A 26105-nucleotide genomic window follows, 5' to 3' on the forward strand; every position below is an offset into this window, starting at 1 on the left:
CAAATATAAACCCCCAGGTGCACAACTTGACATGCTGATCAAAATTCCTGTAACCTTTCATGACTCCAAATTCAATTTAGCTAAAGATGTTGTGACCACCTGAGGTACTCGGACATCAGCTCATAGTATCCAAAATTGAAGGCCATCTATGAATAGCCATATTTTCAAAATTATTCAAAGTGAAATTACTTCATTGATATGAACAAAACTTTCATGCTTAGATGATGCCTGTTTAAACTTTAAACAAGTAATAATGCAAAAGCATGACAGTACTATATGGTGGAACACTGTCAGCTGTTACAAAACCTAGAACAGACATACCATCGATCCAATAATCAAAATGATTAGCATACTTTGTTTATATTTGTCAACAATACTTCTCGGCAACGTTAACAAATATTTTTTTCTTCTTTGTTAAAGTACATTTGTTTCTTACATTTATAATTATTTCTTATGCAAACTCTGTTATATATATCATAACATTTGTTCATACTGGTTAACAATACTTCTCGGCTAATTGTAACTTGTAACACTTTACACTATACAGAATATGATTTGACTATAAATTGTATGTTTACAATTTTATGTTAAATAAAATTTATGTTATGTTATGTTATGATTAGCATACTTTGTTTTACTATTTGCTGAATGTCCTATACTTGTAAACTTGAAAGTATACAAAAATTTAAATTGAACCCAATCATGCTCTGGTTTTAAGGTAATATTGACTTTGACCATGTGACCCAGAAATCTATAGGGGTGTTCAACCTAATATGGACAATCATCCTATGCAGTTTGAACACTGCTTTAGTTATGTTCCGGAAACTGTTTTCAGTTAATAGTAATAATGACCTTGGGACCCCAAAATCAATAGAGGTCTTCTACCCAATACGGACAATCATCCTATGAAGTTTGAACACTGGGCCAAATGGAACTGAAGTTATGCTCTACTGTTTTCAGTTTTAAGGTAATAGTGACCTTGACCTTTGACCCCAAAATCAATAGGGGTCTTCTACCCAATAAGGACAATCATCCTAGTGTGGGCTAGATGGAACTTAAGTTATGCTCCGGAAACCAAATTGCTAACAGACGGACGGACAGACGCCAGGGGGTATAACATAGTATTCCTGAAATTCTTTCGGGCACATAAAAATCCAGAAGTAAAAACAAGATTTAGTAGACATTTGTCTAAGTTATCTGCCCTTGAAATGACCTCAAATAAGTAAATATTTCTGATTCAAGAGTAACTCAAATGTGAGATCGATGACACCCAATTTTTTTCCGGTTAAAATATTTTGTCATTATATTCTAACAGCATGCCAAGTTTAAAGAAATTTTAATGAATAGTTTTAATTTCTTCCTATATGTTAATAAAACCTCCCCCAAAAAAAACGTTTATAATAAAACTTAAAGTACAACTATTTTTCAACTCTCGTACTAGTTTAAGTGTCTCAATTATAAGCTTCATCCGTACGTAAGTTATATACATTGGTTTGACAGATAAGTGATATGGTAAAATGACAATAAACAAATGATAATTTTTCACTTTTATTCTAGACAAATAAATAAATATTACAATATTTTCAGAGCACAATTAGTATATCAATAACCTAAATAAAGCTATATGATAAATTGGCTCACTAAAACCTACAGGTGTAAATTTTTCATTTAAGTTTTTTTTCTTCTGAAATTACAGGTAAAACTTAAAGATAATTATATATTCACAGTGTTTGTATTAATCTACATATCTGTAATATGAACATACACAAATGTACATAAATAACTAAAGGTATTTAAATGAAGCAGTGTCTTTGAATGTATAAATATTTGCAATTCACTTTTTTATTCTCCCTTCTAAAATGATCATATTTATAATAATTAAAACTTGCAGCTAATGTATATCTTCTCAACCAAGAATTTGTCATGTAAGCTGCCCTAATACTAAGTTAAAATTAATTATTGCTACTCCGACATTACATAATATCAGATAACTTAACCAATTTGTCTATACTTTATACATTACAATGGGAAGAAATGCAACTATTTTCTACATTTCAGTAACAAAAACAGTTTTAACATGTCACTTGTTTTGATGATCACTAAAAGATTACATTAAAAACATTATCACAGTTAGCTATACACAATCCATTTTAAAAACTGTCTGGTCAGTGCAGTGTTAAGTTTTGGCCATCTCAAGGTCCACTAACTGCAGGGCTTCTTTGAAGGATAGTTTCTTTCTTCTGTGTTTCTTTATATACTGCAGAAGAAGAAAAATAAAGTTCATGTATAATAATACAAATTATTTCAAGTTACTTTGAACATCATTACTACAATGTACTAATTATTGACAGATTTGAATTACAAGTACATATTTATGATCTCACGTCTGTACGTGCTAAACTTGCAAGTCATTCCTTAATACAAAAATAGCTGTCAATTTCTCAGGTACCAAAATATTTCCCATGAATAAAAAAAATTCACCAATACAGCTTGAATAATGGATGCTGAATGCAAATATGACTTTATGATGTAACTTTGATATTCAGATTTCTGCAAGCAAGACCTGGGAAGGGCTTAATCTTATGTTGCTAGAATTTGTTACCCAACCCATTAAAGGTAATGACAGCGTGTAACTTATAAAATCATGTTACCTTTTTAGTATCTTCTAGAGTTGTATACTTGAAGGTTGGTTTAATATTTCTGGTAAAGTCCTCGTACATTTGTTTCTGTGAGGACAGGAATTCTTTTGTCATCTCCATCTGTGCTTTCAACATATCATGTAGGGCAATCATGGCAGGGCTATATGCTGTCATAGCTGACAGAATAAATAAAATAAAGATTACATTGTATACATGTAATTTAATAAGGAAATGTCTTTTCTAGAACAAAAATTATGTCAGATAAATTTGCTTTTTAAATTACATTATAAAATAGTCTTTAAAGGATTTTGTGCAAGTAAATATGACTACTTTAATTTTTATTCTGAAAATTTAATGGCCATCTTTTATTTAAATATTTATTTGGTATTGATAAGACCCTACAAAGACCTTATGTTTGGAAGACAGACGACACAGAACTTATGTTTAGAATAACAACAGATTTCTCCACAAACATTGACATGTGTTCTTTTGTTAACAAATATCTTATGGTGAAATTTTGCAAATCCACTAATCTATCATTCAATATGGACAGATTAAGATCATGTAGGCATCTATGCATCCACTATTTTACATATATTAACATATAAAACTCTGCATTCTAAAGGACCCTTTCACAAGAGTTTTCTGTGTAAAATTTATATATTGTACTTCTAGGTTATCTTACTTTCAAGAGCGTCTTTGCTGATACAACATGTGTTGCTATTGGAGTAGGATCAACAAAATGAAGTCCATGTGGAACACCTTGAAAGGCCAGTCCAGAGCCTGTTGGGTCCCAAGAATATAAAATCCCATCCATAGCTGTCTGTGCCTCAGCTGTGGTCATGCCGCGCCTTGGACGTGGTGTTACATCAGAACGGGAAGTAGTTGGCACCAAAACTGGTAAAACAGAAGATGTGTGATTTTAATTACATGTAGTTTATAAGATAATTTTCTATATCTTGATCTTGCATAGAATTAGTGTAAAGTAATGTATCTTCATGCATTGTACATGTATTTTGAATATGCATTGTGTTTTAAATATGCATTGTTTTATTAAGTAAATGATGTAAATTATGTATATTTTATCAAATTCTTACAAACCTAGTAAAAAAGCTAGCTATAAAGAGAATACAATGAACAACTTGCTCAAGTTTAAACAATTGATAGCTTTTTAAATAAATGGTCATCCAAGAACCATTACAACTATAAAATTTTATTTTCACTAACTTTTTCAAACAATAGGACCAACATGCTTTTTCACCAATATACATGTATAACATCTATCATTACCATAAGTGTGCTATCATGTCAACTTGTATTATAGTTAGGGGACCTTTCGGCTGAAAATGTGTCTGAGTTAAACCATATAAATATACATGCACAGTGCATTAACTGGAGTGCAGGTATAAGTAACCTACACTCAAGAGCATGCCCATCGATTGGCTCATTTTTGTCTGGGGTTAAAGTATTGTGACATCAGAGAAAGGGAAAGCGATAATGATATCATATTCAGATGCTTGTTCATTGGTTCTTTTTTTGAGGGGTGTCATATTGTGACAACAGGGAACATGTTTTTATTTTTAACTATGATACAAAAGAGAAAGAATATCAAAAAACACTCTGCAATCTGATTTATACTCAGGGGCTACGCCCCCTCGTACAAATCAGATAGCCTTGTGTTATGATGCTCTTTCTATCATTTACAACTAGTTGGCATATGTGCAGGAAAAATAAACAAAATGTTGTACAAAGATGTTAAGATCATAAAATTTTTTAAGAAAATTGCCTAGTCATACCTTTTAGTGAAATCCTCAGAATACTCAGAATAACTCTCACTGTATGTTTTATCATCTTCATCTTCTGTAAATTTAGACTCAGATATCACTGTTTCTGTGTCGCTCTCTGTGAACTTCCGAGTCACTTCTCACTGTCTCATCACCACTGTATTTTGTTCTCACCTCTGACGCTGATGATCGTCCTCTGTCACTGCTGTAACCTATCTTCTCAATATACTATCAAAATCTTCAGTATAATTTACTGTAGAAGGTTTAGTCGTTTCATAATCTGTAGCAATTTCAGTTTCAGTGTCTTCGAATTTCTGACTATAACTGTATGCACCAGGTTTCTCTGTTCTTATCTCTTCAGACACTTCACTGTTTACTTCTTCTACCTCACTTCTTACACTGTCATACTCACTCTCTTTAATAGAATGTCCCATTAAATCATCTATGGTCTGTAATCAAATGAACTAAAAAGGTCATTTCCTGAAGCCTTTTTACCTTTCGACCTTTCCTTCGAACGCTCTTTTTTTCTTTTTCTGTGCCTTTTTTTGAGCTTTTGCCACGTGACTTGACTGGAGAACTTGTTCTGCTGGTATCTGACAAATCTGACCGGTCAGAGCTACGAGCTTTAAATGGAGAGCTGCTCTTATTTGAAGCTTTAAACAAGACCCCTCATTGCTGGCTCTAAATGGGGAACTGTCTGCCTTTGCTTTGAATGGAGATTCAGTATTAGCTGCCTTGAATGGAGATTCATTCCTTTTGTTATTAGCTTTAAAAGGTGAATCATTCCCACCTGAGCTGGCCTTAAATGGAGATTTGTCCCTATCATTACTGGCTTTAAATACTGAAGATTCTTTGTCAGCCTTTGCTCTAAATGGGGATTCATTATTCTTTTTACCTTTCAGAGACGTTTCAGAGGTTGATTTTGTTATAGATTTATTTCCTCTCCCTTTCTTTTCTTTCTTTGTTTTTCTTGCAGTAGATCTTACAGGAGATGGGGAATTGCTACGAGAGATTGGGGTATCAGGTCTAGACAGAGGTTCAGCATCATCTACAGGTCCAAGGTCATCTAAATCCATTACCACTACAAAACAAAAAATTCCATAGGTTAACACAAGAAATACAAGTTAGAAAAATTTAGTTATATGAAACAACTCCCCAATGATAATAGGTTTCAAGGTCAGCTCAATATTTAGTATATAAACTGAATAGAAAATTTCTATAATTTTATCATTGTCGGAATGGTTTTTAAATTTTGAAAATAACAAAAATATAAAATATCTGCAAACAACTATAATTTTGCTAAATTTGTTGCTTCCTTGAAATAAATTTTTTAAAAGAATAATACATAAAGTTATATTACTATTCATCTATTCACTTTGTCTTAAAAGCAGGTTTGCCATCTTAAGTCAGTAAATTTGCCAATATGTTCAAATGACAAAATAGTTAATAAGTAATCACATAGAGGAAATCATTATCTTTTGCCATTGTAAAAATTAAAATACATGAAAAACTGTACTCCTTTGGAATAACTTTTCCTGTATTCCTTTGGAATAAACTTTCTTCTAAGAATTTCAGTTTTTAACTGTTACTGTATTTTTCTGACCAAAAAAATTTCATAACATTATTAGGTTGAGTTCACTTAATTATGTACACATAAACAATTCAAATTAAATGTTCAAATTCTTGTTTGAATCACTGGAAAATTCAGGCTGTAATACAAAGTTCTGGAAGATTTCAGACTTATCACCAAAAGTTCGATTTGATTAATTTGTTGGTGTTTTTAGTCATGCCAACATTGTAAAAGTTACATGATGAATTCCAAGCTCTACTAGTGGAGGAATACTTCTGGAAGAAAGAGATACCAGAATAGGACAATAGACCTTTCATCAGTTAGCTGGACAGCTTCCTTACATGAAAGAATCCAAAGGCTGAGTATTTAAAACATGAGCGGTGGAGCCACCCCAAGTTCAAGGCAACACTTTAATAAACCATTGCTCATGGAGCATTGCAACAATAACAAATGACGTATACCACCAGTATTAGGCCAGCCTGTACTTTTCTACAGTCTGACCAAACACTTTACTGTTGTCTGCTCTATTTAACAAATCTGGTACTGAAATCCCTTTTACTAAAAATGGAAAATTCCAAGTTGAAATTAGGGCATGTCTATTACACAAAAATATAGAAGTATCAGGTTTAAAGTTCTAATGAAAAGTTTTGAAATGAAGACTTTAACTTGAACTTAATAATGTATGTTTAATTATACAATGTACATAAATGCACATTTGTCATAATCAGGTATCATTTTATGTTAATATTTATATATATTTTGTTGTTGTGTGTGTTGTAATCGCTGTAAAGGGGGAGTAAAAGACAATATATAACAGATAAGAATCACAACAATCAGTGCTCAATATTTCACCATGTGCAGGTAATACTGTCAGGTAATACTATATATAAAGTAAAACTTATCAATAAAATGCACTTAGTCTAGCTTAAGGTAAAACTATGTTGTGGTCTGTCATTTTTGCTAAAATGTTAAAATAATTTTGTATAGAAAAATATTTTCATTCTTACAACATATAAAGTGGTAAAAAACAGAGATAATGATAAGTGAGATGGTACATATTCTTGATATATAAAGTTAAGACTTAAAAATATATCTGAAAAGAATAAGACAATTTTGTTAATTAAATATAAAGGAAAAAAGGAACAAAAAATGACAGAACAAAATAGAAAAGACATGCAATGTACATCAATTTATAAATAGGCGCATCAGCTTTAAAGAATGGTACAGACTTTGATTTCAGGATTATTTAACAATAAATGACGTTTATATGATACATGGCAGGAAATTAAAATAAGATAAAAAAGTAAAACTAAAAAAGTTGACAAGATTTTTTTTCTCTATGTGCAAACCATAGCCCTGTTCCTTACCAACTGTCCGTTTTACCCTAGGGGTACTTCCATTTTTGTCTGATTTGGATAAAAAATGATGTTAAATAAATGTACATATTTTAGTATTATAAATTCTGAATATTGTTCAGTAATATTGTTGCACAATATATTAAATAAAAAAAATATCATGTGAAAAATGTTGAATGAGCACAATGTTTTCATATTTAAAGTGACATTATGATAATTTTTTTTCGCTGTCAAGTTGAGATGAATTAATAATATATTTCAAGGAATACACTATTATGATGATGATTGACCAATATATGATAATAAAAAATGAAAAGGATGATAAAAACTACCTTACTTTTAAAATGACTGCCCCACTCTTTTTTAAAGTTCAATGTTACCACTACATTCCGGACTATATGTATATAAATTTCCATGTGTCACATGGATTATTGATTAGTTTTGCATAGTTAAATATAAAATTGAACACAATAATGGCAAAATATAAAGTAATTTTGACTTTTATTTGGGCACTCGTCATTTACACTTGGATAGGCATGATGTCACTTTAAATAAGCTGTTAATTCTTTCAATTAAATCTAAGAAAATGATTTATGATTCTTTATGATAATTTATATAAATGATCTAATCATAAACTCATGAGATTTCAAATTGAATCAAATAGATTTAAGAATATACCATTGATTCCAAAGTCATCAGCTATTTCATCAATTATAGATTCAGCTACATTTGAGTCATCAGAATATGACCTTTTAAGTTTAGGGGACGGTGATCGCCGTCTAAGACCGGGTGACAATCTATCAGTGTTGCGGGGACTAGGAGATGGTGTGCGACGCAGGACTGGTGGTTTATTCTGCGGAGATGGAGAACGACCTTGACTTTTGGAGGATGTAGGTCTTCCTGAGGATTTATTAGGAGGGGGTGGAGATGGGCTACGCCTGCCTTTGCTGACTTTTGCAGGTGGTGACTGCGGGGTGTGTCGTCCTGATGGTCTACCATACTGAAATATATAAATATATATATAAACTACTGTTACAGAAAAATGCACAACCTTTTAAAATCAAACCTTAATATCATCTAAAGCATCTGCAGGGCATATGGTTGACTTGAATAATATTAGGCACGTTTTTATCTATATGTAGTGAAGATTCTAATTAATTCAGCTTTTGCCTACTTACTTCATAAATCCCACTTACAGCCAGTTTTAGATTAGCTAATGGGAAATGAAGACATAATGATTTGGGTGCCTGCCCTTCAACACTAGGATCTTTGGCTTGAACCTCATTGGTGTCATTACCAAATTTCCTCATATGTAATGGATGGTAAAGATGTAAACTTAATATGTATTGATAGAATTTGTTTTGTAATCTACCTGAAGATCCAGTGTATACATGTATAACTACTGATAAACTGATTTAAGTGTGAAAGAAGACAGTATTTTCTTGCATAGCAGACTGGCGTTTCCGCTAGTTTTACCCATGCCGAAAATTTCGTCTGGCATGGGGGGTGCCAGATGAGTTGCGTGCCAAACAACGTCATTTTAGCGCACTTTATGAATGAACCGCGTTAAAATGACGTTGTTTTAGAAGGGAAATATGTGCTTAGGATGACGTCATTTCGCCGTTGTTATTTAAGTTGTAAGTTCATACGCTATTGTAAGAAAATAGTTATGGATGAAATGACTTTAATTTTCATGAACATATATCGCATTGAGGTAAACTATTTTAAATATGAAATAATATGGCAGAATATGCAAGAAAAAATATCTGACATATGTTAACGGTTCGGATCGGAATATCTGTCCCTCGGGAACCCGCCCATGGGCGTGTCCCCTCGGGACGGATATTCCGGTCCGAACCGCAACATATGACAGATATCATTATTAATTAATTACTGTTATAACTAAAGGTGTATAAAGTTAATATTGTCTTATTGATGTAAATAGATATGTCTAACTTGTCTCTTAGGTTTAATGTCCATGCTATCAGACGAGGATGGAAGGCCACCAACAAACTCAGCCAAACTTTCCTCTTCAGAGGTTAATACAACATCAGTTGAATACTTTAATGAACTCTTCAGTTGGAATGGAGATGCTGCAATACAAAAAGAGATATATATATATATTCACATGTATATAAAAAATAACTATTTTTAGAAAAGAAAATAATCAATCTACTTGCTTATGCTGTAATAAAAGGATATCCTATTATGGCTATAGTACAATAAGCTGTCACAAAAACTTGCCAGCTGTAATAAAAGGATTTCCTATAATACAATTAGCTGTCACAAATACTTGCCTATGCTACAAAGTATTGCCTATGCTACAGTTAGAAGTAATAAAAGTCATGCCTAAGCTACAATAAGCTGTAATACAGCATTGCCTTTACTACAAATCGCTGACATAAAGTCATAGCTATGCTACTAATAGCCAAAGTAAAGTTTGCCAGCAGCCATAGCTAGGTCAGTCTGTACTTAAGTCAGTCTGAAAAAACACTTTATTGCTATTTGACTTTGACATCTTGATATTGAAATCATTTAATTTAACACATACTGTACAATACTGGTTAAGTAAGCGACATGTAAATAAGGGCAAATTGACGAAAATTGCTAACATATCCTTTAGCATAAATATCAAACAACCTGTTTGTTATAAAATGGAAATTTACTGATCTCCCTGTTATAAAATAGCTACAGCATGATTTTAAAAAGAGGTAAGTTCAACATAAAACCTTTTTTCTTCTGAGGTTGACTATCTAATGACTGTTTGGCTGGTGAAAGTCCTCGGTTTTGTTGTGCTGTGGTAGCTCTAGGTGGTTCTATTGATGCAAGAGGGGCCTGACTGGGAGTGGCTTTCTTCAAAAACTTGCCTCCATCCCGACCTATTTTTATGCTCTCTGATTTAGAATTATGGGAATCTGATAACTGAAGACAATGATAAGATCTATGTTACCACTTCACCATGACAATTAACAAGAGCTGTCGGTAGGACAGCACGCTCGACTATTCTAAGTGCTTGATAGTAAAAGAGCCTTAATAATGTTAAATTTTTTAAGTTCACAAAAGGGCTAATTTTTTTTTATAAATTCATGTTATAGGCCTTAGAGAGAGTCTAATTATACAGTATTGGCTTGACTATTCGGAAGGTAATGTCACAAGGGTGTTTTATTGAGTATAATAATACTAATTACCTATGAATACATAAATTTGACAGAAAAGGTACAAAGGCTTGTTATTAAGATGTTTTATCAAGTAAATCACTGCTTTATTATTATGAATGCATAAAATTGTCCCAAAAAAGGCACAAACCCTTCAGTAGTTATTGAGATAACAGCTTACAAACAAAACTTTACCATGAATTTCTAAGTTGAAAAAGGGGAGAAAAATCAGCCTAAATGCAAGCTTTGTCAGTGACCTACAATTATGACCCTAAATGTGAAGTTTTAAATAAATATCTTTAATAGTTATAGAGATATGTAAAATTGTTACTATAAAAAAAGTATTTTAAATTTCAAGTGAATATCTCAAGCAATAATTGAGATATTTGACTTTACAAAAAAACTTTAACCAAAATTTCTAAGTTCCAAAGGGGCATAATTCTGTCATTATTGTAGGCAGAGTTATCCAACTTGTCAATCTGATGTACTTTGTTACTATAAATAAGTATTGTAAGTTTCATTTGAATATCTCAAGCAATAATTGAGATATTTGACTTTACAAAAAACTTTAACCAAAATTTCTAAGTTAAAAAGGGGCATAATTCTGTCAATATTGTAGGCAGAGTTATCCAACTTGTCAATCTGATGTACCTTGTTACTATAAATAAGTATTGTAAGTTTCAATTGAATATCTCAAGCAATAATTGAGATATTTGACTTTACAAAAAACTTTAACCAAAATTTCTAAGTTAAAAAGGGGCATAATTCTGTCAATATTGTAGGCAGAGTTATCCAACTTGTCAATCTGATGTACCTTGTTACTATAAATAAGTATTGTAAGTTTCAATTGAATATCTCAAGTAATAATTGAGATATTTGAATTTACAAAAAACTTTAACCAACGCAGACGCCGACGCGGACGCTGACGCCGACGCCGGGGTGACTACAATAGCTCTCATATTCTTCGAATAGTCGAGCTAAAAATTAATTAAATCTTGAAGGAGGTGATGACATCACTAAAAGTTAAACAAGCAGATGATTGGATTTGACTCAATTTTTGTCAGATTTTAGATACCTAGCTTTTCTACAGTTAATGCTAATGCCAATTTCAAGGTATATTTTTAGCATGTTTCACCATTACTGTATTCCTGATGAAGGTGCAGAAGTAATGAAACAGGTAGAATCTTTAACAAAATAAGTTTACTGACTCTGTGATTGATGTTAAGCTCCTCTTAACTTTAAATGAAAGTAAAATCAATCTGATCTGTTTTGAAATCTAGCAAACTCTGTATTGTTTGATATACAAATAGTAGTCACTAGTATAGGTATTTAACAATAGATATATAGAAATTAGGATTACTTGGTCTCCAATAGACCGGGAGAGTTTTACAGCACTAAAACTCTCATCACTGTCAGACTCAAGGGTGTAGGTCTTGCGCGTGGCTGCTCTCTGCTGAATCTTGCCTGTTAGTGCCGAGGCCTTATCCAAGGCACTGTAGGCTTGTCTGCTTGACCCAAGTTGACTGACTGGTCTACTGGACCCTGCACTCTGAACAGACTGACTACCATACCTTCAAATTAAACAAAAACTTGAAAATATTTTATGAATACATGACGTATACTGCAAGTTGCAAATGCTCAAAAAAAATTTTTTTTATTTCAGTGCCTTCTATGAAGTTACTGCATGAATAGTATATCGCTTTGCCTGGTTGAATGACGTTGTGAATTCATATGCAACTAAAACAAAATAGTTATGAATGTAAATGACATTAATTTCCATGTAAAATTAATAAATTGGGGTAAATTAAACCTTTACAAATATGGTAGAATATACATGAAAAATATCTGACATGTGTTTGTGACTCAGATCAAAATATCCATACATTACTGTCTATAGGCTGTAACTCAACAAGCTTCACTTTTGCTCAATGGTTAGGTACCCTCACCTCAGGATGGAATTCAAACCCAATCATGTGACAGATATTATCAATCCTATTTGAATATTTCCAGACTGTCAAACTGTTCATCATGTCTAAATCATTAATAAATAACTAATAGACTGTGTTATTGAATCCTGACATTTTCTATGCTTGTACACTTTCAAGTAATTACTTCACTTCCTTCAGTAACTTAGAAAAGGTTGTTTAATGTAGATACACAGGGTTGTCATTAAGAGGCGGCAGGAGGCCAAAATGCCTGTCTCAAATGCATTATGGGCCGCCTCAAAATTAAGAAAACACTCTTTGTTATGCATGATAAAGACAGAAATGACTGCCTCAAGTTCAAAACAAACCTTCTGCAAAAAATGTTAATGACAACCCTGGATACATATTTTTACTATATACAAATGGTTACCTTTGAGCAGGCTGAGATTTAACAGCTGGAGATGGAGAAGTGGCCGAGACCTGAGGTTTCTTCAGAAATTTATTCCCTGCCGGTTCTACATTCTCATCTCCGACTGCACCTGGCTTCTTTTTCAAAAATTTACTACCTGAAGAAATTTCTGGGGCAGGTTTTGCCTGAACTCGCACATCTTCAATATCACTTGATATGGAAATACTATCACCAAGATCTTCAAAGTTAACAGTCTTCTGTTGTTTGGAAGTTTTCTGTGTTAATGAACTAATGTAGGCCTGAAAAGTAAGTATCCATAGCGATTATATCACTGTCAGTGTGAAATATTTCATAATAAGTTTGCAAAACTTCAATAAGATATTCTGATATACTGTTTTTGGAAACAGTAAATTGTTAGTCTGGCCTTTAACCCTCAGGGTAGATAGCCAGGTCAATGGAGTAATTTTTTGTCACTTTAATAGTGAGGATTATTATTATTCTATGGGGGAAGGTTTGATAAAATTTTCCAAAGTTCCTGATATTGCTTTGGTGTGGAGGATAAAGTTAACCATTACCTGATACATTTATATATATACACAATTATGTTGTTACAGTATACTATATTGAAAATATATGTTTTACTTTTTCATGGAAACATGATTATGTACTAACTTACATGTAGTACTACAACTAATCACTTTTATACTAATTTTATCAGAATCAGGTTGCATGTATTCTTCATTTCTTATATTCCTTCAAGAAATCTCTAAAGAAATCTCTCATAGTATGAAATAGTGTACTTATTCTTTTGTGTTCATAACATTTTGTACTTTAGAAAATAAGTTTTCTTTATCTTGGTCCAATTCTGCTTTGCCTGTGTTGCTAATTTAAGAATCTTGTTATTGGAAAATATTTTCTGTGTATGTATTCTTTCAGCTTCAATGCCATATGGCTTTTTTCTATATATGGCCGATTTACAGCTATCAGATAAACAATTGGTTTTTAAGGAAATATCATTAATGATTATGTGCTTACATTAAGTTCATCCTCTGGCTTTTCAATTTTTTCTCCCTTCAGCTGACTGTTGGCTCTTTGTAGCAATGCAGCAGTTGCTCCTGGATTTCTACGCTGCATTTTGTTATCTCTTAATGTTCACATATATAGCATGTGCCTGAAATAATTTCAAGGACCAAAAGTTTTATCAATGTAAAATAACCATAAAGGATCCCATTTAATATCACATTTTATAGGAGAAAAAGATTCTGGGGGAAACTGAAATTTTTAAGACAAAGAGATTCTAATATGCAGAAAGTCTGAGCAGGGCTGCAGGCCCTGCGAGTAATGTAGCTCTCTTAGATAACATGTGTGATGTGTATATATTTAACTGAAATCACATTTAAAACTAGAACTGTGTCCAAAGGACACGGATGCCCCCACTGACAACATATATATGGTATATAGTGAAAAAATCAACAAAGGGCCATAATTCTGTTAATTTGGTCGCAGCAAAAATTCCTTCCTTTACTTCCATCTACACATTAAGGTTGTTCATCCCTGGAAGTTAAAGCAAAATCTGCCATCCGTTTAAGAGAAGTTGCATTCACAAGTTTTCGGGACGTACGAACAGACGTACAGACAGACAAGTGCAACGCTATATACCCCCCACTTTGTGGGGACATAAAAACCTTAGTTAGCAGGCCTAACTTACTTAAAATACACTTCCAGTAAAAGTATGTGTAATAACACTTTGACGTGACATCATTTGCGTTATGTGCAAACATAACGTTAAAGCATGCTAATGTTCGTGTTACACTATAGGGGCATCAATGCAAAATGACTCTTTTTAATTGTTAACCATTCTTATTTTGAATATGTGATAAATAGCATATTATATTTGTGCAGATTCAATACTTAATTTATTGAACAAGTTGAATAAGTTTAACAATATTATGCACGCATGAGGCTCACATTAATATGATTTTATTCAACTTGTTCAATAAATTCAGTATTAACTACACTCATTCAATATCCAGTATGCACTGCTCTGTTTTGTTTTTGTTTGTTTGTTTGTTATAGGTCATATCGCGACGTTCCAGCTTTACTGGTGGAGGAAGACCTCAGGTGCCCTTCCGTGCATTATTTCAGGCACAAACGGGTACCTGAGTAGAACCACCGACGTTCCGTAAGCTAGCTGGATAGCTTCCTCACATGAAAGAATCCAAAGTCCCTGTCGGGATTCGAACCCACAGCGGTGAGGGGCAAGTGGTTTGAAGTCAACGACCTTTGTGCCATTAGCGTAGAAAACTGAAACTAGAGCATGATTTCTGCTGTAAAAAATGCATGAGTCTCATCATGTCAAATGCGTGGGAACTGGCAGGTATGATAGTTAGTTTGTCAAGGGATGAGTTGATTTAGAGATTTTTGTCGTGCACAATCATGTCAAGAATTTTAAAAACGCATAATTTTTCAATATCATGTCCAGAAACTATAATGTAACATTTGATGGCTGAACAAAAAATATGTATCTAAGAACCTTACATTATGCAGAAGAACAAACAACTTCACATCATAATGTGATAGAATCTAATTTATATCATAGCAAATTTTTAAAAATTCTTGCATCCGCCATTTGTAAACAAACAAACGCCTGTCCAAAATGATCAAAATATTAACGACTGCAATAAATATTGTTGTCATCTTCCAATATTGCGTACCTCTTCTTCTTTTTCCAATTAGCGCTTAAGGGCTTTTTTATATAGACAATGGTCGCCCTAAAGACAGACATCTTTGAAATATCAGATTATAAAATCGGTCTGTCTTGCAGTCGAAATATTGAGATTATCTTCCAATATACTGGCCATCTTCAACTAACTGAAGAAATGCGCAAGAGGGAAAGAAAGAGAAAAAGTAGTGAGGAATATATACAGTGCAGGTTAAAATATAGCTATACCTTGCATTAGATGTGACATGATTATGTCGAAACCCACGGTACACATTCCACATTTAATAACGTTACACATTTATGAGTCATTCTATATTTTCGTAACATTTTCAGTTTGAATATCTTTGATTTTTAGATGTCCATTGAGGATTGAATTTATGTGGTGTGATAAGGGATATTTCCCAATCATGAAAAATTATTTTTGCAAACTTAAAATGCATTTAATTTGTCAGAAGAGCATTGACTATGACCTGACTATACAGTACTTCTCTCATGTCACTCCTGTAACACCTGGGACTTTTATATTTAACAGCTAGAATGAGAATACTGTGTCTACACATCCTAAACATGTAACGTTCAACAGGTTTGGTATTATTCTTTTCAAAGAACAATTAATTCATATTAAAAAGGTACCAAATATCAATTTTAGATGATGAATACACCTGGATTTTTAAATCGTAAATATTTAGAGTACTGGAGTTTATATAATTATAAATGAGCGCATTTGGCGTAATTTTATATAAAGATCACCTAAATGTTATGAACTGTTACTTCATTACCATCTGATAAGACATCAGTAAAATAAAAAAATCATTTTTATGTGTTGTTTACATGAGTGACAGGTACTGTTACGGGAAAGACACTTCTGTTACAGCAGTGACAAAAAATAAGCATGCATAGTATACTTCGTTATTTTTTCCAAACTTTTATAGAATTAAATTTTATTTTATCTTAAGATAAAATGTAAACTGAAATATGTTATGTAGTGTTTGATTATCACCTGACAAGACCCACGGGGGAGGAGGTGTTACACGAAGGATGGAGTTCTTATGATAACTTGTTTGGAGTTCTTATGATAACTGTCACTGAGTTCCTGGAAAACGTTACGGATTTCTGTGGAAAACTTTTCTATATACTTGGAGAACTCGCGTAAAAAATGGTTATTTTTAACTTTAAATGGGGAGTTTGAGGTGCTAAATTAAACTTTGATAATTAAGCTTGCCCTTACAAATTGTATTTTGTTTCAGAAAAATCTTTTAGTTAATATTTTGTCGCCTTTTTAAAAAAATCTGGTAGTTTTTGAGAAAAATTACCAAATTACTTGCTAATTCGTACATATTTTGACCTTTTCATTTGTGATCTTCTTCGTTGCTATACTTAATTACCTAATTATTATGGAGAGTTGCAAACATAAAGCCCGCGCTAATAAATTTATACCTGATTTTTCAAATGTTACGGAGTTCTTGCGATAACTCAAAATATGTCCTGGAGTTCTTATGATAACTTTTGTTACTGCCAGTGTGTTTTTGTGCTTAATCACGGCACGTTTAAGCGTATTTTATTAGTCAATAAGTGTGTAAATCATTATGAAGCATAGTACGCTTATCATTTGAACAAAAATTTGGTTATATAACGTTGGTTTTGATCGCGTTTTTCAGTTCAAGAGATATTTTTCTTACCTCCGTTTCTTGTGATTTTTTGTGTTTGTTTTGGTCTTTGTGTGTGTGTGTGTGTGTTTTTTTTAAATTTTATTGGAATGACTGTAAACATACTTAATGTAGAGCATTTACCTACAGGATAAAAATACGCTTTGAATTTAATACTCAAGCACGATTTCTTCATATATACATTATTCCTGGCAGTTTTAAAGAACATTTAGTAACTATGCTATCGGTATGCGTGTAAATGGTTTTCAGCAAAATAGGAGGTAGTATGCACTACCTTTATCTAAATTTAATGAGGTGGGTGTCGTCTTTATATATTCAACGGGTATTTCAATTTCTAAAAGTTATCAGTTTTTGTCATAGAAACGTATAAAGTTCTATGACAATGATATGACGATAGAAAGTAAGTCTTCAGTAAGATATGTGAGTCACCGTAAGGTTCATGCCGTTTATCGACCTTGTTCCTTTCTCTATTACATCCAATGTAGCATCACGTGACGTACAGCAATCTCCATATTTCTGAAAATTGCTGCATACATTTTTCTTATCAAAGTTGGAGTCCTAGTTGTGGAAATTTTGCAACAACTTTTGCTGTAATTGATTACAAAAATATGTTGTCGAACTTCTTTCGCTCGAACCCGTAGGGCACGTGCAAATCTGTAGTAAGAGATCGGTAGTAATCGGTTGATTTTTTTATGCATAAAAAGATCATACATTTCGGGTGCTTGGGTGTGAAGGGTATCCCGGTTCTATACGATACATGGTATATAATGATACAATTTACTTAGCCGCTTCTTGAGGGAAGCCCAACTACTTATTGTCTGCTTTAGAAAGGCGGTTACTGGATTAGAAGTCATCGACTCAAACCCCTCGACCACGGAAGCGGTCGTTCCTGAAGATAGCTTAGCACCTGTTTATCCTATGTAGACTGTACACTAAAGCAGTTTCATGTCTTCTCCATATATATTGAATGATCGTGTTTTAATTTTGCCACATGGCCTCAATGTTGCATTTGCGGAAACTTATGACATAAAACTTTTGTTGATGAACAGTATACACAGAAACATTTAGTGCATTCGTTGGGTTTTATAATGTCAATATGATTTCGCATAAATTTAATTAGGAACTAAAACACGATCAAAACCAACGTTATATAACCAAATTTTTGTGCAAATGATAAGCGTACTATATGCTTCATAATGATTTACACACTTATTGACTAATAAAATACGCTTTTAAAAACGTGCCGTAATTAAGCACAAGAAACACACTGGCAGTAACAAAAGTTATCATAAGAACTCCAGGACATATTTTGAGTTATCACAAGAACTCCGTAACATTTGAAAAATCGGGTATACATTTATTAGCCCGGGCTTTATGTTTGCAACTCTCCACTATAATTAGGTGATTATGTATAGCAACGAAGAAGATCACAAATGAAAAGGTCAATATGAACGAATTAGCGAGTAATTCGGGAATTTTTCTCAAAACTACCAGATTTTTTTAAACGGCGACGAAATATGGACTAAAAGATTTTTTTTCTGAAACATAATACAATATGTAGCGCAAGCTTAATTATCAAAGTTTAATTAAGCACCTCAAACTCCCCATTCAAAGCTAAAAATAACCATTTTTTACGCGAGTTCTCCAAGTACATAGAAAAGTTTTCCACAGAAATCCGTAACGTTTTCCAGGAACTCCGTGACAGTTATCATAAGAACTCCAAACAAGTTATCATAAGAACTCCATCCTTCGTGTAACACTTCCTCCCCCGTGAGACCGTGGTTAAATAATAATGTCATTTACATCTTGTTACATGAGTGACATTTTAGTTACAGGAAGGACATTTCTGTTACAGCAATGACAAAAATATGCATGCATGGTACTTCACAATTTCATCAAACTTGTATTAAATTCATTAATACAAGAAGATTTTAAACGTAAGACATTCATCTTATGTCAAAATCCAAGTGTGCTGTCACAGTTATTCTCCCCTAGTTTTATATTGATAAGTATTTCTTAAATGCTAATAAATATGGTTTGAATCTTTACATAGTGTGGGTTTGTAACCCTGATTTAACAGGACAGTATTCAATGACAATTTGGTGTGGATAAAATGTACCAAATAAATTTTAAAAAATGGAACAATCACAGGACAAAATTAAGTACTTTCAACCACTCAAGGGTTATCAAAGTCTTCTAAATCATTTTTTTCCTTTTGTTCAAATCATCAACAACCTTTTAGATGCTTGGACTCACTTATGTTCACTATCTTTTTAATTAAGCAGACAAAATTACCTTTAACAGAGGCATCACTGTTATAAATTGATCATGTTTCTTTGACTGCCTTGCTACTTAAGCTTCTTCTGCCTTACTTCTTTCTGCTCGCTTACTACTTTCTGCTGACTTACTTTTTTCTTCTGCCTGATTACTTTCTCTTTACTTACTTCTTCTGCCTGACTACTTTCTGCTGTTTTATTATTACTTTCTTTTGCCTGACTTCTTTCTGCAGACTTACTACTTTTTCTGCCTGACTTCTTTCTGCTACCTTACTATTAATTTCTTTTGCCTTACTACTTAATGTTGACTAATTACTTTTCTTTGCCTGACTTCTTTCTGCTATCTTACTTATTCTTTCTGCCGCCTTACTACTCCTTTCTGCTGACTTTCTGCTGTAATGACAACCTTATGCTGTAATGACCTACTTCTTTCTGCTGGCTTACAACAGCTTCAAGTTTTTAACTTATTTTCAGACTTACAACTTTCTAACTAATTCCATCTGACTTACCTACTGTTTACTGACTTACTGCATGTTTCAAACTTACAACTTAAACTTCTGACATAAATTTCTGTTACAACTTTCTGATGACTCTCACTTTCTGCTGGGTCATATGGGGGTTGCGTTCATTGAACGCCGCCTTTCCTTGTTGATCTTGTTGATCATATTTACTACTTACTACTAACTCAAGATTTTCACCTTATTTACAACTACCACTTTACTTACTACAGTCTGCCGACATAAAAGTTTTGGTTGAGTTGAGTTACAATTTTGTACCGGCTAACAACTTTCTACTGACCAACGACTTTTATTTTAATTACTATCTGACCTACTACTTTCTAAGGAGCTACGAATTTCTGCTGACTTATTTGATTCTTCTGACTTATAATTTTCATCTGATTTAGAACTTTCTGCTGAATAACCAAGAAATAGACGTCCTGATGCCATTGTCAAATTTGTTGGGCTTACTATTCGAGAATTTTTCTGTTTCATATAAAATCGGATGCTTTAACATTATTCCCAACAAGTATCAAAGAAAAGGTTCCATTTTTATCAGCTATCATCAACACAATATGAATCGAAGTCTAAGTAAATAATAGATAATCGAATATTGACAAACATCTTTTAAAAATGTTACAAAAATAATATTAGAAACGTGACAGACTAACTGGCGTATACACGCCACTTAAAACTTAGCTTACACATGAATATTGCACAGTTTATAATAGGGTGGGTTTTGGACTTGTACGTATCTCTACATAATGGTTGTATGTGTGCTTTAGACACAAGAAACATCCGTGATCACCCCCCCCCCCCCCCCACAAAAACAAACAATCATAGAAAATGGGAAGGGTATGTCCGGTCTGTGTGGACAATTGCAAATTGATCCTATTAAATTGTTCTGTAAAATACATAGGTGCTCTGTCAATGTGCAATAGCTACACATGGATTAAAGAAAGTATCTTGAATTAAATCCTTGCTTTCACCGGCAACCAATGTAAGTCGTGCAATGTAAGTCGAAATTTCGAGTTAATAAGTCGAAATTTCGAGTTCATAAAAAACTCACACCTGGCACTTATGCTCTTTCGTATGTAGCCGACAGCTCTTCGATTTTCATAAAGGAATAGGCCTATTGTTGAAAAAATTGTTTGTTGTTGTTGTTGCTCGTATAAGACAAAAAGTGCATGAACATGAAGCTTAATAAGTTAATTTATGTTTTTATTCTTTTTCTTATGGTCACCAATTATTATTGGTTACAGTGCACTGATCCTATTATGTTTAAAATACTTGAAAATAGTGGATCCTATATCAAGAATAAACATCAGTGTGCAAGAGGGAAAATTGTTAGTGATTCAGGAAACGACAATCCCTATTCATTCGTTCGTTCGTTCGCTCCTTACCCTTCGTTCGTTCGTTCGTTCGCTCGCTCGCTCCTTCCTTCCTTCCTTCCTTCCGTCCGTCCGTCCGTCCGTCCGTCCGTCAGTCAGTCAGTCAGTCAGTCAGTCATTCATTCATTCATTCATTCATTCATTATCAGCCAGCCAGCCAGCCAGTCAGTTTCATTCATTCATTCATTCATTCATTCATTCATTCATTCATTCATTCATTCATTCATTCATTCATTCATTCATTCATTCATTCATTCATTCATTCATTCATTCATGTATCCTTTAATAGCCATCAACAGCATATACGTATCTCTTTAAGGAGGATTGATTATTGATCAGTTAAATGATGAGACACTTCATTGTCACAGACACTGAACTGGTGTATTAACAACAGGAAGTGATAGCATAGACTTGTATTGTCAATACCGCGGTAACTCATACAAATGTGCATTATTCATAGCAATAATACAATGTTAAATCGTTAATATTTACTTAAAGGAAATTTTTTAGTTTATATAGAAATAATAACTAAGTAACTTGTCTAGTAAAAGTCCATCCTTTCAAAGAATCTAGCTGTTCGCCAATAAATATCTCAAAGATATTTGAGCCGTGCCATGACAAAACTAACATAGTGCGTTTGAGCCAGACCAGCCTGCGCATCCGCGCAGTCTGATCAGGATCCATGCTGTTCGCTGTCAGTTTCTCTACTTGTAATACGGGTTGTAAGCGAACAGCATGGATCCTGATCAGACTGCGCGGATGTGCAGGCTGGTCTGGATCCACGTTGGTCGCAAACGCACGTACTATGTTGGTTTTGTCATGAAACGGCTCATTTTTTGTTTTAATCTAAACATCAGAGTCCGAATTTATCTTTCTCTGAAAACTGCCAATCCATCTTGCGAGTATTATATACAGGAAATAAGATATAAGATTACTGACACTGTGAAGTGGTAGTGTTTACTGAAAGTATAATGATTTGGGTGTGTTTGAACTAGAACCCTCTAACAGATTAATATCATCTTAGATGTTAGTAATATATATAATATACATTCAACACTCTGCTCATTGAAAACTTAATGTTGGTGATTAAAGTGACGGATGTCCAACCCAGAGATGATGTGAACACTAACTCGGCATTTATATGGAAAGCCTTGACTGTCTTATAATTATAAACATGAACATTGTTATGTCCAAATAGCAATATATTGAGTACACTAATTCCACGGAGAATTTTGCAACTTAGTGTACAGTATCTACTAAATCTTTGTTTTTTTTTATAAATTCCTATTCAAATCAAATTCCACCATTAACCGGTTTAAACTCCCCAGCAGTATTTATGCTGCTGACCGTTCCAAGGCGGCGCCCCTCTGTGTTCCTCAGATGTATGTCTAATAGAGAATATAATGACTAGAACAGCTTAGAAGAGAAACCCAATCGAACGCAAAAGTATCAAAAAGGCGATCTGTCATATTTAATTTCACATACATGTATCTATTGAAAAGCTGTTAGAAACATCTAGAAAATATCATTATTGTGTTTTTATATTTATTCTGACTTATATCTTTTTCCAACACTTCTTGCCATCGCGCAATCGAACAGACCTCTACCTATAACGGAAGCTCTTCTAAAGTATCAATCGAACAGGCTATAAGTGTTAAAACGGCCAATAAAAATTCTGCCTATATTCATTTCTTTACTGTTAATTTTAGCGGAAGTCAAGGTGAAATCAGACGGCCTTCGGCCGAAAAATATTTGTTAATATCTTCAATAACTTCGCCAAATCGAAAGCTAGGAAGCTGAGACCTAAAACCGAGTGTGCCATAAAAATTGCCTTTAAGAATGGACATATTTAAAATTTTCAAATAACATACAAAGCCATTTACCTGAAGAAAATACGTACCGGTGTTGTAAATATTCATGACTCGGTAGCAATTTTGTCAAGTTTGCAAGGATTTTTCTCCCTTTAAGAAGCAATTAAGTGTGCAACCACTTAACGTCCTGCCCTTTGATATTTTTTTCTTGACAATGTTAAATGTTGTCAAATTCCATTTACTGGGTAACATTTATGCAAAGAAAATAGATGAAAAGTAAAAAAAAATATCATTTAGTTATCGACCTGAGACATTTACTCGATCATTCTCTAAAAATCTCATCATCTCACAGTAACTGTTGTTAAACATCCACATCATATAGGAAGCGCCACTTCAAAGATCACAATTTCTGTTCAACATTGTTTAACTTTATTTTTTATGCATGCATACTATTTTTTGTCAATAATTGTCCAATAATGAAATGTAAATTTGGCACAGTCAGGTAAAAAGACATATTCATTAAATACTGTTAAAACAAAGTCACTCAAAACTGTTAAATTAAAGTAACAATCAGAAATGGTATGTTTTATATCAGAACAAGAATTAATATAAAAGATTTATGGCTCAGATATTTAGCCATAAAATTTGTAAATACATGTATATGTGAAGCCTAATAAAATGTCATAATTTATGCATCCGAGTTATGCGCCTCGCTTGATTGTTCGTTTTCTTCCTGTGTCATCATATCCGGTGTGAAAGTCTGTCCTGTACCAAACGAAATTGCCAACGCGCTAGGAAGACTTGAAAAGCAAAATAGACAAGCTGGGTGTTTTAGTCCAAAACAGTGTGGATTGTGTTGACTCATCAATTGTTTTAGAGATGACATATTATTGTCTTTTTTCGACTTCCCTTTCTCGTATGAGTTTTTGCTTTGTCTTTTTGTTGAACTTAGCTCGCTCAGAAACATGTCGTTTTCATCAATATTATTAGCTAAACTGTCAACATTAGATTCTTTATGAAACGTTCTTTCATTTGCACTTGAGATTCCAGTTTTGAAATTACACGAGCTGTTTTTTCTTGATACTGTCTTACAAAATCTACTCAAAACGTTTCGTACCAATTTCATTGCATTTGAAAAGAGTTCTTTTCTAAACAGAATATATATCCACGGATCAAGAATCTGGTTTAGAGAGGCTAGACGGAGTGTCATAAGATCAGCCTTGACGTTTACATGTCTGTGATTTATCTGATTGATGATAAGACGAACCTGAAAATATATTGTATTATTATAAAGTAAAATTTTATATTACTATTCAGATATATATCATACACTAGCATGCCAAGTCAGATATACTAATTTCTATCGTTGCAATGTCATTGAACTTTCATTATGACTGTAGTGAATCAGACAGATAAATGTTTAAAACTGATCGATATGAAAATACACACAGAAGTAGTATAGGCGTCGGTTACCGACGCCTATACTACTCACAGAGACATAAAAGTGTCACTTTGATATAAAAAAACCCTCTTTCACTGGCCTGCTAAAGATATACCATATTTATATGAGATTGGGGTCACTTGCTGTTTGTTTGTTTGTTTCATTTTACACCTTTTCCCAACAGTATTTCAGTCATATAGGCGGGTAGTTTCCTAACCATCGTTCCTGGAGAGTTACACCAGTACTAGACTACCTTCCTCCGCGCTAAACTACCAAAGCATCTCCCGGGGATCGAACCCACGCCAGAGAGATAACTGGATTAGAAGTCATCAACTCTAACCCCTCGACCACGGGTTATATGATTTCTAAATGTTTATCAGAAACGAACGTTTATATCTTACCAAAAATGGACACCAGCATGTGGAGAAAATGAGGACAATACCAATCATAAGAACCATCATCTGTATTTCCCTGCTGTATCTATTTGAGCACGTATTGCACGGTGACATAGCAGCTGCTTTACGATGCATCTTCACTAGCACGATTATAACAAACATGTTTGACATTGCCGTCACAATGATTCCTAGAATACCAATCACTGCGTACAAGTAAGCATAAATCTTATTTTTCATGACTGTACTGGTAAACGTGAAAAAGCACCATGTTCCTGGAAATTGTACAATGTTTTCCCCAAAACCAATGATTGGCAAGCATCCCATTACAAAGGCAAATGTCCAAAGTGCTAAAACTATGAACTTTATTTTTCCAACAGACACATGTTTATCGTAAAAAAATGGATGACAAATAGAAACGAATCTGTCCACGGCCATGGTGCATATAATACATATCGTTGAACAACTAGCAAAGATTAACATAAATGATTCATAATTGCAAAGCGGCATTCCTCCGACCCATTTAAAATTATTCGCATACACTGCTAATGTTACTGGAGATGTAGCGCACGTGCCGAGTAGATCCGTGCAGGCAAGTGCTCCGACCAGTCTGTAAAATACAGATCGTTTATGTTCTCTCGATGACCGGGCAAGGAATATGATTGCCAATACATTGCCGATGACTCCTGCTGCAAACATTGTTGCAGGTACGGTAAATGTAATCAAAGGATCGGTCGGCGGTTGATTATCCGAAATGACGGTTAAATATGTCTGGTTTGTTTCATTCATGACGACATCTGTGGACATTTTGTAAACTGTTGTCGCACTATCTGCAGCAGTAGAAGACATGTTATAAACTGTTGTCGCGACATCTGCAGTTGTAGAAGACATCACCTATATAATTTAAAAAAATATTATCATGCAAACAAGAAACTATTTTCATCTGCAAATTATCACTCAAAGTCAATTACCTATCATATAACAATTAAACGAAAAATCTATAAAACATATACATAAAAAAGCATGTATAAAAAAGTTATCAGCATTGATCAAGACATTCAATAATTCAAG

At 33.4% G+C, this 26105-nt stretch overlaps 2 protein-coding genes and 1 long non-coding RNA gene across 3 annotated transcripts; all 3 read right to left on the reverse strand.

Annotated features, from left to right (window-relative positions):
* Positions 1-1535: 1535 nt before the first annotated feature.
* On the reverse strand, positions 1536-3529 carry LOC132754548 (uncharacterized). Its single transcript, XR_009629096.1, has 3 exons — positions 3325-3529; positions 2652-2815; positions 1536-2257 (listed from the first exon to the last, which is right to left on the reverse strand). It is a non-coding gene; the product is annotated as an uncharacterized LOC132754548 (long non-coding RNA).
* Positions 3530-4441: 912 nt separating this feature from the next.
* On the reverse strand, positions 4442-15495 carry LOC132754546 (serine/arginine repetitive matrix protein 1-like). The gene is made up of 8 exons (XM_060745185.1): positions 15376-15495; positions 13873-14008; positions 12859-13136; positions 11864-12074; positions 10078-10270; positions 9305-9441; positions 8027-8348; positions 4442-5504 (listed from the first exon to the last, which is right to left on the reverse strand). The coding sequence occupies exons 2-8, from the start codon at positions 13969-13971 to the stop codon at positions 4915-4917; spliced, it is 1830 nt and encodes a 609-aa protein (XP_060601168.1). The 5' UTR covers positions 13972-14008; positions 15376-15495; the 3' UTR covers positions 4442-4914.
* An 8024-nt stretch (positions 15496-23519) lies between these two features.
* LOC132754549 (prostaglandin E2 receptor EP4 subtype-like) lies at positions 23520-25935 on the reverse strand. Its single transcript, XM_060745188.1, has 2 exons — positions 25044-25935; positions 23520-24468 (listed from the first exon to the last, which is right to left on the reverse strand). The coding sequence occupies exons 1-2, from the start codon at positions 25923-25925 to the stop codon at positions 23890-23892; spliced, it is 1461 nt and encodes a 486-aa protein (XP_060601171.1). The 5' UTR covers positions 25926-25935; the 3' UTR covers positions 23520-23889.
* Positions 25936-26105: the final 170 nt, after the last annotated feature.

The sequence above is a fragment of the Ruditapes philippinarum genome, unplaced genomic scaffold (assembly GCF_026571515.1).
Source record: "Ruditapes philippinarum isolate M1 unplaced genomic scaffold, ASM2657151v2 ctg139_1_1_1_1, whole genome shotgun sequence".
NCBI lineage: Eukaryota > Metazoa > Mollusca > Bivalvia > Venerida > Veneridae > Ruditapes > Ruditapes philippinarum.